At 47.6% G+C, this 12,665-nt stretch overlaps 1 protein-coding gene across 1 annotated transcript in view; it reads right to left on the bottom strand.

Moving 5' to 3' along the window:
- The window catches only part of Tgm3 (transglutaminase 3), a 39,247-nt gene extending 28,428 nt beyond the window's left edge, over nt 1-10,819 (bottom strand). The window contains exon 1 of the mRNA XM_048811207.1: nt 10,708-10,819. Within this exon, the coding sequence (XP_048667164.1) occupies nt 10,708-10,714 (7 nt within the window). The 5' untranslated portion in view covers nt 10,715-10,819. The remainder of the gene's footprint in view (nt 1-10,707) is intronic.
- Between the last annotated feature and the right edge of the window lie 1,846 nt (nt 10,820-12,665).

Raw genomic sequence — 12,665 nt, 5'->3', positions numbered from 1 at the left:
CTCTGTCCTATGTTTTAGCATGTCTCATTGCTTAGTGGATGAAGTTCCAACAGGGAGGAGGACACATGTCTCCACTCTAGGGGCATGGATTTCTTTCTTGTGTCCTTGCATCTCCCCAGTCACCAAGGGCCAAACATTTACTGGGAGGTGGCTTGGGCTTAGGATGCTGCTAACCATGACCCTCAGCAACATTTCTAGACCTGGAGATTGGGAAATTCCAGCCTCCGAGGAAACTTGCAAAAACTCACCGGCAAAAGCTACATAGAGGACTGGATCAAAGGCCAGTGAAATTCCCAGATGAGACCCCAAGGACACCCATCTCCAAATCCACCCCACTCCAGTCCTGCTCATGTGATTATAGAAGTGACAGAGCCACACTGTATGGGGCTCATGACAGACCCCATGACGTATGAGGAGTTTGGCTCATGGAAACCTGTAGAACAGCTCATTCCCTGGAGTGATGAGTGAGATGTTATGTCACTCATTCCTCCGCAACCCGAACAGTTCTGTCTTCATGACAAGTCCACAACCGTGCTGGGAGGGAGACGCACATCTCAGTCAGATTGGATTCTTAAATTTGTGTCTCTCTCACCATCAGAATATGCCTTCCTGATCTGTAAATCCTGGTGCCTCGCACATTGCTTGACTGGGGTAGGATAACTGGATAGATAAATGAATGAAAAACTAAGTAAACAAAGAAAAAAACTAACGTCATAAAACACCCTGGTAACTACCACTCAAAGTTTGGTCCATAAAGGAAGGTGAAATGCAGGGCACCCATTCATTAGACAGATATAAAACACCTATTTCTTTGTACCACACTCTGTTAGACCCTATGTTGGAGTGGAAAAACGGGTGAGATGGAGTTTTAAGATCATCTGTAGCGGGTAAGATAGGCATGAGTGACAAAGGATGATGGAGTCAGGGGAATTCTGTCCCCTGCCCATAGGGAGGGTGCATCAGACACGCAGGCAGCAGACAATCACAGTTATAGGGATCAGAAAAAGCTTCATTGAAAATGCTGAATTTTTTTGTTTTGTTTTGTTTTTAGGAACTGGGGATTGAATCCAGGGGAACTTGACCATAGAGCTACATCTCCAGCTCTTTTTTTTTTTTTTTTTAATCTTTTGAGACAAGGTCTCACTAAATTGTTTAGGACTGAGTATCTGAGGCTGGCCTTGAACTGGTGAACCTCCTGCCCACTGTGCCTGGTGAAAAACTGGATCTTGAAAGAAGACATATAAATGGCCAACAGGTCTATGAAAAAATGCCCAGCATCACTAATCACCAGGCAAATGCAAATCAAAACCACAGGAAGCCACACCTCACTCTAGAAACAATAGCTATTGTAAAAAAGACAAAAGACAAGGCTGGGCTGGCCAGGAGGTAAGAGAAGAGGGAAAGGCTTGCATACTGCTGGTGGGAATGTATACTAGTTCAGCCAGCCTGGAAAACCATATGGAAGTTCCTCCAAAAATTAAAATTAGAACTATCCTATGATCCAGCAATCCTACTTTTGTTTTGTGTAAATATTCAAGGGAAATGAAATCAGTATGTCAAACAGACCTCTGCCCGCCTATATTTATTGGGCACTTAAGCACAATAGCCAAGAATTGGAGTCAACCTATGTGTCCATCTGGGGATGAGCAGGTAAATAAAATGTGGTACATACACACAATGGAATACTATTCAGCCACAAAAAAGGCGGAAATCCTGTCCTTTGACAAAATGGATGGAACTAGAGATCATTTGTATGGTGATGTAAGCCAGGTACAGAAAGACAAGTACCACATGGTCTCATTCATATGCAAAAGGTTGATCTCATTGGGGACAAAAAAGGGAAGGGAGGTATGAGGACAGATTGATCAATGAGTACTAAGCTATAATTAGAGAGCTCTAAGAAAGACGAACAACCCTAAAATGGTAAATGGTGAGGAACAACCCTAAAATGGTAAATGGTGACATAGACATGTCGAACCTGATTTAAACATCATACAATATATGCATGCATGCCTTGAAACATCGTATGTGTCCCAAAAATATATATACACAGTCTTTATTTATCTATTAAAAATAAATTCAAATTAAAAAGAAGGAAGAACATGCCGGGACTTGAAAGAAGATAATTTTGTCAGGTGTCATTAAAGCAGTGTGCTTTCCCGAGGATGGGGAGAGAGGCCCGCAGGCGTAGATGAGTGAGCTGCCTAGAACAGAGGCCCTGCACCGAGGAGGGAGGGAGGGAGACAGGAGCAAGCAGGGGGCCAGGGCAGGGTTATTTAAGGAAACAGAGACATGCATGCAAACCACAAGAATTGACTGAATGAAGGGCGGAGGAAAGGGAGGCCAGCGGGGAGAAGAGGGAAGGAGGAAGAAAAGGTGAATGTTCCTGGCCATCAGTAGCAGGTGAGATGGCCATGCAGAGGCTCAGAGTGAGCTGACACTGAGCTTTCCACGGTTCATAGACAACCAGGCTGCTGGGTCCCCAGCTTTTTTAACCTCTGCCTCCTACTGGCCTTGCTCACTGCTCTCTGTTGGTCCCGGTCAGTGGAGATCTGGTAGAGCTTTATTCGTGGAGTTACTTTAGAAAAAAGAAGGCTCCATGGAACAATTGGTTTCAGACCACCTGAGCCCCCTTCGCCACTTCCAGATTCTTCACCTCCTTTCTCAACCTTAGAGAAAGAAGCACGCCCTTCTCCAGGTCAAACTCGCTCTTCTAGACCGTGAGTTCTTTGGGCACAGAAAGTGTGTCCCCAGATGGCTCTCTGCCAAGCACAGGGGAAGGAAAGAAGGGAGGGACTCTGCAGCTCCACCTGGCACCTGCCCTCCCCGCGGACAGGTCCACACCTGTGACAGCTCTAGGAAAGCTCGGGTTGTCCTTGCTGCGTCTGTGTCAGCAGCAAAGGCCCATCTCGTTCATCCTAGAGACCAGTGACTGGTCCTCTTGGAGAATGACCAAGACAAGACTGAGCTCCAGGGGCCTCGGCTGCAGAAACACCATTCCTCCCACCAGGGACACGGGCGGCGAGGAGCCGGGTGCACTTTGCATGACCCACCGGGTCAGAGCCAGGGTGATTGTGGTGGCCACGATCACAGTACTAGCTGAAGTTTACTGGGCATCCATGTGCCTGTCATTACTCCAGTCCTTACATGCATCAGCCCATAAACCCTGTGAGTTGGGCATGCGTAATACTCTGTTTTACAGATGAGGAAGCCAAGGTGTAGAGAAGGCCGTGTCATGGTCACCCTGCTCCAGCGTGGAGGACTATAGTACACAGTCACAGGAGTCTGCCTCCCGAGCCCATGTTCACCATCGCCTCCTTTCCTACACCAAGTGAAAGCCCCAGCAAGGAGGAGGAGGTCTGCCCTCCACGAGGGTATCGTGGGATCACAGTCTCCTCTGAGCTGGAGAGGACAGAGGAGGAAGACATTTGTCAACGGGCTGCAATGTGTCATCGAGGAACTCTCAGCAACTGGAAACTGAGGCTCAGAGAGACAAGGCACCTTATTTGAGGTTCTGTATCCAGGAGTTGCAAAGCCAGGGTTCTAAACCCAGGTGTGACACCATAAGAAATGCATGCTTCTGCCACCCCCAGCTCCTAAAATTCTTGGGACCTTGGAAAGGGCCTGTTGACCCTGTGGATTACTTGGGGATGAATGGATAAACAAAATATGATCTATTCATAGAATGGAATATTATTATTGCATTCGGATGGTAATCCACAGTACTGAATTCCACCTAACACTACTAAATTCTATCTCAATACCCATTTGCTCCTGTCCTGGCCCTCCCCCCACCGCCCTTGGCAGAGCACTTTGCCTATGCTGCCATCCGTGCACAGAGACAAAGGGGGAGAAGCGACCTGCCATCTATGTTTCTCCTCGAGTTTGCAGTTCATGAACATGTTTGAACCTCAGGGCTGTTTCCTGCACCAGCCTAGGTGAGGGAGGGAATGGAGAGGTGCATTCTTCCTGGGGGTGTAGCTCAGTGGTAGAGCACTTGCCTGGCATGTGTGAGGCCCTGGGTTTGATCCCCAGTATGCAAAAAAAAAAAAAAAATCAGAGGAAAATACAGGTTCCCACAAAGGGCACCTCTGGATCTCCATTCCAGGGCTCATCCCACAATATCATGTCACCTCCTTGAGTTACTGCTAACTCGAGGGTCAGGCAATTTCTCACTTTTTTTTCCCCCTGAGAATATCAGAGCCACCAGCAGTCCTACTGTGGAGAACATTACTAAATTCTTTCCCAATACTTATTTGTTCCTTTCCTGGTCATAAAATCCCCTTTATCAACAGGCACCATATTTCGCTGACTCCATTGCACCTGGGTGGTCACATGAATAAGGTTTGGCCCTGACTTGTAGGCAGTTCTACATTTAAACATAGATTCCAGAGAATCTTTTTTTTTAACTTTTAAAATTGTGGTAAAATGTCCATAACATTAAAAAAATCACCATTTTAATCAATTTAAAGTAAAACCCAGTGGCTTCTAAATTCTTAAAAAATCACCACATTCACAATGTTATGCACTATCTGGTCCCCAAAGAGCCCCCTCTGTTAGCAGCCCCCCTCCCCCATTGCCTCCTTTCTTTAGACCCTGACAACTGTAAATCTGCTTTCTTCTCCCATGCATTTGCCTGTTCTGAACATTTCATATAAATTAATCACATAACATGTGCTCTTTTAGCATAATGCTGCTGTTCAGTCTCATCCATGTTATAGGATGTATCAGTACTTCATTCTCTTCTGATGGCCGAAAAATAATATTCCATTCTATGAATAGATCATAGTTTGTTTATCCATTCATTACATGATGGACATTTGGATGGTTTCTACCTTTTGACTCTTCTGAAGAGTGCTGCTATAAACATTCATACGAAAGGCTCTATATTTTTCAGTACCAGGGAGTTAACCCAGGGGCACTCAACCCCTGAGCCACATCCCAGCCTTTTTTACTTTTTATTTTGAGACAGGGTCTCACTACGTTGCTTACAATCTCGCTAAGTTGCTGAAGCTGGCTTCCAACCTGTGATCCTCCTGCCTCAGCCTCCTGAGCCACTGGGATCACAGGTGGGTGCCACCGTGCCCTGTGGAGGAAGGCTCTTTTAAAAAGTTGTTGGCAAATGTCCTTTGCTGGTTTTCCTCCCTCTTCTTCCACCTGCTCTCTGGAGGGTGGACAGGGCTCCAGTGGGCACCTTAGACCCTAGAGATGGCAGAATTGGAGGCAGACAGAGCCTGGGCCAGGGGAGATTCCACAGTGCCTTTACCTGCCCAGAACTGCCCGCATCTACACCATGTAAGAAAGAAACTGTTGTCCTGTTTATTTATTTATTTATTTTTGGTAAGACACTTATTTGGCGGCTCACTGTCACAGAGAAACCTGATCAATTGCCCTGCTGGTGTCTGGGGTCTAACTTTGGCAGGGGTGATGGGAGAACATGCCAGACTGTGAAAGGGGGTCACTATCAGTTGAATTGACCCTTGTGAGTCCCTGTAGCATGCAGGTAAGGACACCTTGGTTGCTGGGCATGTGGTTAATTTCACCTCTGCTCCGGGGAGTTTCATACCACAGAGGAGCTGGCAGGTGACCCAATGTGGCACGACAACTACTCCAGGAGGTGGGACCTCCTACCTGCCCAGACTCTACTCAAGACAAAGATATATTTTTATCTGACACACTTCTAGAGTTACAGCTGAGAGGAAATTCTTAAAAAATCATCTAGCTGAATGGCTTTTGAGCTTTTTTTAAAAAAATATAGAAACTTGGGTTGGGGATGTGGCTCAAGCGGTAACGGCTCGCCTGGCATGCGCGGGGCACTGGGTTCAATCCTCAGCACTACATAAAAATAAAAATAAAGATGTTGTGTCCACCGAAAACTGAAAAATAAATATTAAAAAATTCTCTCTCTCTCTCTCTCAAAAAAAAAAAAGCTAGAAACCACATTAAGAAACGCATTTTACACCGTGTCCGCACACATCAATCAGCAACGGACACCAAGTTTCATGAAACAATGTTAGCGCTTCTTATAAAGCTAGGTATAAAGCACTCAGATACTTTCTCTATTACTTCATATTTTTAAAAGATTGCTGGTCACCATCCACTAAGCTGATTTCACAACCCGCTCATGGGTTTCAATGGGAAGCTTGGAAAAAGAGTGATAGAATCCAAAATTTGTACATTATCGGACAGGAAACTGAGCCCCCACCCCTTGCCCCCACCCCAAAGCAGAAGAGATCTGCTAAGATCACAGAGAAGTTTATAAGCCGAGCTTGGCCCAGAAGCCGGGTCTCAGATCCAAGTCATGTAAGGGCTGTGAGTCATTCCGATTGCCGCTTTCCCCGCCCCCCAGGCCACAGGCACCTACCTCTCCAGCTCCTGGCCAGCCCCACCTCTGGCTCTGATGACAGCCTCCCTTCCCCTTTCTCTTTCCAGCCTCTGATGTTTTAGCTTGGCCTCCCTATTCATCCTTTCCAGCCCTGAGTAGCATAAGTGTCTCCAGGTAGTGGGAAGTCTGGGGCTCTGTTGATGGACAGAGGAAGGAGCTGGTGTGAGGCTCTCTGGGACAAAGAGGGATAAGCCCTGGACTGGTAGCCTAGACAGGCAAGAGTATCAGTGTCTCTAATTTGTTTTCTTCAAGTGTAGAAAGGAGTTTTGAGATCGGAATGTCCTACCTTGTAGAGTTATTGTTGGGATCTAAGACAGACCCACCGCTATCCCTGGTTTTGCACATATAATGGCAAAGTCACACAGGAGTAGAGGAGGGTTTGAGCTTTTTGTGGGCTGCCATGGTAATATTCTTCAGAGCCAGACACTATGTCAAGCCTTTTACCTGCATGACATCTTTTAATGTCAGAAAAACTCTCTGATGTGGTTATGCCCGTTTTATAGATGAGGCACTTGGAAGTTGAGTCAGGTGAAGTCATTTGCCCAATATCACGAGCTCAGGCAGAGCCTGGACCCCAGTTCAGCCTGGATGACTCTAAGCTGCCACCCTGCAGCTAACCCAAGTGATTAGGGGGGCAAAAACTAGGGCCAGTCCCTGGAACTGCCATCCAGGGACCTCATTCCCCTCTGAATAAGTTTAGAATCTCTCAGACCATGGGAGCATCTCTCGACCATGCTGCCCAGATGAATCCTTTGGAGAGTGTCATGTTGGTCTGCGCCTCACCCCAGATCAGTCAATTAGCACTTTTGGGGTAGGAAGAGCACTGGTATTTTTAAAAGCTCTGTGAGCACTGCCTAACTTAGGCCTCTGTGTCATTGATACTATTGACACTTTTTCACATGATCTTACCTGAGCTGCTCTGAGAGGGAGGGGGGTGTCACTGTCCTCTTCTCCCAAATAAATCTAGGAGAGGGGAATGCAGGCTTCTTTGGAGCTCATCACCCAGCCCCTACCAAAGACGACGGGCCTCTCCCTCTTTCTGCTCCCAAGTGGTAGGGAAAGAATTTCCTAACTTCAGCACACACGCAGCCTGACATGTGGCCCTGGGGAGGACAGCGACGGCCCCAACAGAGAACACAGCCCCGCAGGTGGAGGTAGCATGGAGAAATCATTTGAGGTGGACAAGCAGCTCATGCAGACACCAGGACCCAAGGCTCCAGGAGTGTATTAAGGGGACTGGTGAGGGGACAGGAGGACAGGTGTTAAGGAGGTTCCTAACAGGGGAGATGCCCTGGGAATCATCCTTGATTAGGAAATAAACTTCACCTCATAAGATCCCAAAGCAAGGAGAAAACAGACTCATGAAAGAAGTTTCCAGGTCCTAGGGGACACCTAGGAAGTGGATAGCACAATAACCCTAATGTACAGGTGAGGAAACCCAGACACACAAGTTATCTAACCTGTCCGAGACCACTCACTCCACCCATAGGGGACAGTCAATCCAGGGAGCACCTCTTGACTTGCCCTTGTAACCCTTGGTTTCCCTGCCCCTGAATACAGTCCCATGGTAACAAAAACCGAAGTATGGGTGGCCCTCAGGCCAGGGGGGACATGTCTCTAATGAACAGGGAGCAGCTGCTGTCCATGTCAGCCAAGACGGTGAGTCTGGGGCACAGAGGAGGTAGCTGGTTCTCACTGGAGCCCAGAGGGGTCATCTTCTTTTCAGAGTGAGCAGAGTCCAGGTGACTGAATCAAGAATGCAAGGAGAGTCCAGAAAGATCCCAGAAGATTCACAGAAAGAAGTAGGTAGCACCCCAGCAGGAATGCCTTCCATGGGACAAGGAGCCCCTGATGCGCCAGCTGCAGGGAGATGTTTGGTGACCGACCCATGAGTCCAGAATGTGACACACCCTCGGGAGATGGGGAAACAGAGCCAAGAGAAGGTAATGCCTGAAGCCAAGGCTAGTGCCACGTTCAGGAAAGTGGTTGGTAAGAAAGCTCATGGCCCCCAGCAGGACAGAACCGTAGTCCCCGAGAGGCGCTGGGGATGGGGAACAGTGCTCCCCTCCACCTCGGGCCCAACACCTGGGTGCACAGTCTGCACTCCTGTTCATTCCAGGGGTGCTTGAGGCTGCTGTGTGTAGGATAGTGCTGACTCTTCCTGAGCCACCATTGTCCCATCCACGGTCCAGGTGACCTTCTTTGCCGACAGGCAGAATAACTGGACACACTCTTATTCCAGGCAAGAGGAACAAGTTAGGAGCTAGACGCAGAGTCTCAACACACATGTCATCCTGATAGTCCCCTGGGTCCCACCTAAATATAAGTCCACATTTATTTACCTGTTCCCTCTGCCTGAATGCTCTTAATCTCACAAACCACTCCAGACCAAGCCCAGCTCACTGTCCATGACCAAGTGCCATTGACTTTCCAGGGCTGTCCATATTCCACATTCCAGCCAAGATTAATCTCTACCTCATTTTGGTCCCCACAGCACTTGGTTTGCATTTGTCAGTGCACCCTGCATGTATCTTACCAATGAACTGGTGTCGTCAAGACTGAAAGCTCACCAAGGGCAGGCCCTGCATGCCCTTCATCTCCTGATCCCCTCTGCACCTGGCATAGTCCTTTTCCCTTTCCCACAAGTAAATCCATTCACCCACGAAACATGAACCCCTTCCTGGCTGAGTGACTAGGCGCTGAGCTAGGGACTACATGTGTGACAAATTTAAGGCACTGGATGCATTCACCTGCTCTTCCTTCCTCTTATTCAAATTGATTTTTTCCCAACCAGCCACTGCCCTCATTCTGTTGTGACTTTAGAGTGTCTCTGGTTAACTTGATTGGGCTCTAGGAGCTCAGTGCCCGGGAATCTCAGACCCTAGCAATGTCAAGCAGCTGGACCACTATGTGCGCGTTACTCATGTGGTTCATACCTCCAGGGGCTGGGCACATACTGGGGCCACTGGCTCTCTGCCCTTGAGTTCCTTTCATGGAGAATCACTCCTGCAAGGTGCCTCAGAGTCCCTCTATTTCAAGCTCTTCATCTTGCAGACTGAAGGCTCAGAAGTGACAGGGAGCAGTTGGTAACAGAGACCAAATAAGAAACCACAATCAGGATTGCTTTCCTGTGTCCCACATGTCACTTGCACTTGTGTATGAGCTCAGCTCGAGCAACAGGACACAATAAACAGATCCCACAGTGGCTGGGCCATAGTTGGGCTCTGCTACCAACTGGTTGTGTGACTCTGACAAAGGTCTGTCCATTTCAAGTGCTCAGTCACTTCCTGGGGGAGAGAGGTAAGCTTCGTAACAGCTACCATCCCCTTTTGACAAAGTCTGAAGGACTCAGGGCTCCTCTCAGTAGCATCCTGGCCATACTGCGTATCCACAGGAGAAAATGGAAGGCAGGGGAAGGCACATTTTTGCAACAACCCTGACCTGGTCTTGGGGGTTCCTAGAGGAGACAGCATTCACCTTTTGCATCTGGCTCAGTGATTCCTGTGGTAAACCTTCTTGTGGTCCTAACTGCCATTCACAGTATTTTATGGGTTTGACTCATGCCTTGTTTGGGTTTGGCATCGCTGCTATCAATGTCTAAGGCTGAACACCCATGACAGGCAGTAATTATCAGGGGCTTAGCAGGGTCTCTGATTAACAAAGGGCCCAAATCCTCGACAGTAACCTACAGTAACTACAGAGTTAAAGAACCTGCACTTCTTGTTCTCTTTTGCTCCCCTTCCCAGGTAGGAACACCTAGCATTTTGTGGTACACCTTCTGCTACTGGATTTCAGCACATCAAATCTCTGACAAGGACCTGGTGCTTCCGGATGCATAGTTTACTTAGGAGCATTCCAGCGATGCCAAGGAGTTTTCTTTTTACAACTAAGCTTCCTTGCTCTTGCTCTCTCACCCCCTGAGGGCTCTGAGTCTTCTTGCTATTCTTTGCCTCTGCTGCTGACAGCTGGTAAAACACACAGTGCAAAACACAACGAGCAAGTGCTCTCTGGCTTGACTTTAGTAGTGGTGACAAAATGTATCAAAGAAACACCAACACAATAAAGCTAGTCCTCTATCTAAGGGGACATTGACCTTCAGCTGCACTGAACACCTGCCCATCACTCAGAACTACATCCCACACCTAGAAGGTGCTAGAGGGAGCCGGCAGCCACTCTGAAAAGAGCTACCTCTGAATAAAACCCTGAAATACTGAGATCCAGCCTTCAACAGTGGCCCCGGGCAGGCAGCTGTCCTGGTCGGCTGCTCAGGCCCCGCACCGGCCTCCAGCAAGGGCTTGCCAGAGAAGATGCTACGCACTCACCTCTCATGCTTCACCTTCCTCAGCCTCCTCTGGGGCTCTGCTGAGAATGTCAGGGACAGTGTGGGGAGATGTGGTGCCAGGGATTGCCTTACCATTTATAGAAGCCTCTCCTACACACCCCAATTAGAATTCTAATGAGGTGGGCGAGGCACCAGGTCATTCCTGTAGTGCCTGTAAACGTTCACTTACGACACGCTCATCGCCCAATGGCAGGTCATCACGCTTGTGCAAGACCAGCTTGGGAGGAAGGGGTGAGATAAGAACGTCAAATAGTTTGTTTTTATGATTTATTTTTTAAAAAAGGTGAACAACTTCCTGGATCATAAGGCTTAGGGAGTTGCAAGTTCTTTCTGGGTCAATAAATCTCAGTTGAACCCCCAAGCAGAAACCTGTGAAGTCCTTTCTCAGTGTGCATATATTTCAGTGTTTCCCGCTTGCACAAGGGGTGTGAAACACATCACTGTCCATTTTTCAGGGCTGTGGTGTGATAGAGCGCTGGACTTGAAGTTGGAAGCTCTCCAATAGCTGGCCAGGTTGCGATCATCATTCAGCCTTGAAAGCTGGAAGCCTTGTTTTTGACTAGGGACAATCGTGCCCACCCTTCTCAACTCACATAGGCAGAGGAATAGTCCTAGTGATGACAAAGTGGAAAGCGAATGTTCACGGACCACAGCGGACTAAACCAGAGATCATCAAGAATCCAGTGGCAGTTTGATTCTAGATTAGGGGAAAAATTATTCTTTTTCATGAGAAGGAGTGACAGCCACTGGCCTTCTGGTTTTACCACATGCTACCTGTAAGACTGCAGGGGAAGTGGGATCTGGTGGTGCACCCCTGTAATCCAGAGGCTCGGGAAGCTGAGCGAGGAGGAGCACAAGTTCAAAGGCCAGCCTGGCAACTTAGTGAGGCTCTGAGCAACTGAGTGAAACCTTGTCTCAATAAACAATAAAAAAATTAGGGCTGGGGATATGGCTCAGTGGTAGAGTGTCTGCCTGGCATGCATGAGGTCCTGGGTTCAGTCCTCAGCACCACAAAAACAAACAAGCAAACAAATAAATAAATGAAATTAAAAAGGGCTGGGGATGTGGTTCAGTGGTTTAAAGCCCCTGGGTTCACTTCCCACCACAGGGGGGAAAAAAAAGAAAATAAAAAAGACTGAAGGGGTAGTCACTGACCCTCTGCTTCTTTATCGGTTTAAAAAAATATGGGTGAGAAGAACCTCTGACACTCTACATTTTTTTTGCTTGTTTGCTTATTTTTTAAAAAGTATTTTTTGTTAAAGATTGACACTATACCTTTATTTAATTTATTTATTAATTACAGTGCTGAGAATCGAACCCAGTGCCTCACACGTGCTAGGCAAGCGCTCTACCACTGAGCCACAACCCAGGACTCGTTCGCTTGTTTTTAAGGTGAATGTTTTTTCCGAGATCCTATGATGGATATTTACAAGTATTGAGGTTTCCTGTGATAGACAGGGGAGTTAATAGTCACATTTCAGGGAGTCCTGATACAGCCGCTATTTCGCAAGACTTCCCCAGCGCTGGAGTGGAAGAGTGAGGACTGAATACTGCCATGAGAAGATTGGGTCTTTAGGGAGAAGGTGGGAATTCTGGGTCTTGAAGATAAGAATGAATAGACAAGAGGCTTAGAAAAATTGGAAAAGAGGAATTAATGTCCTTTCCCTATCCTCTGGGCTCCTACAGCCTTTGGTACATTTAAGGACCTGTAGTAAGATATGTATCATGGGATGGGGGTATAGCTCTGTGGTAGAGTGCTTGCCTAGCATGCATGAGGCCCTGGGTTCAATCCCCAGCACAGAAAGGAAGGAAGGAAGGAAGGAAGGAAGGAAGGAAGGAAGGAAGGAAGGACTGAAGGAAGGAAGATAGATAGATTTGGGTGTTTAAGATGTTGGTCACATTGCACTGGGACATGTTTAGTGGATCCCATCCTTAGAC

This window comes from Marmota marmota, unplaced genomic scaffold (assembly GCF_001458135.2).
Source record: "Marmota marmota marmota unplaced genomic scaffold, marMar, whole genome shotgun sequence".
Classification (NCBI taxonomy): Eukaryota; Metazoa; Chordata; class Mammalia; order Rodentia; family Sciuridae; genus Marmota; species Marmota marmota.
Note: the sequence above shows the minus strand (reverse complement) of the source record. Positions and strands in the feature narration are given on the sequence as shown.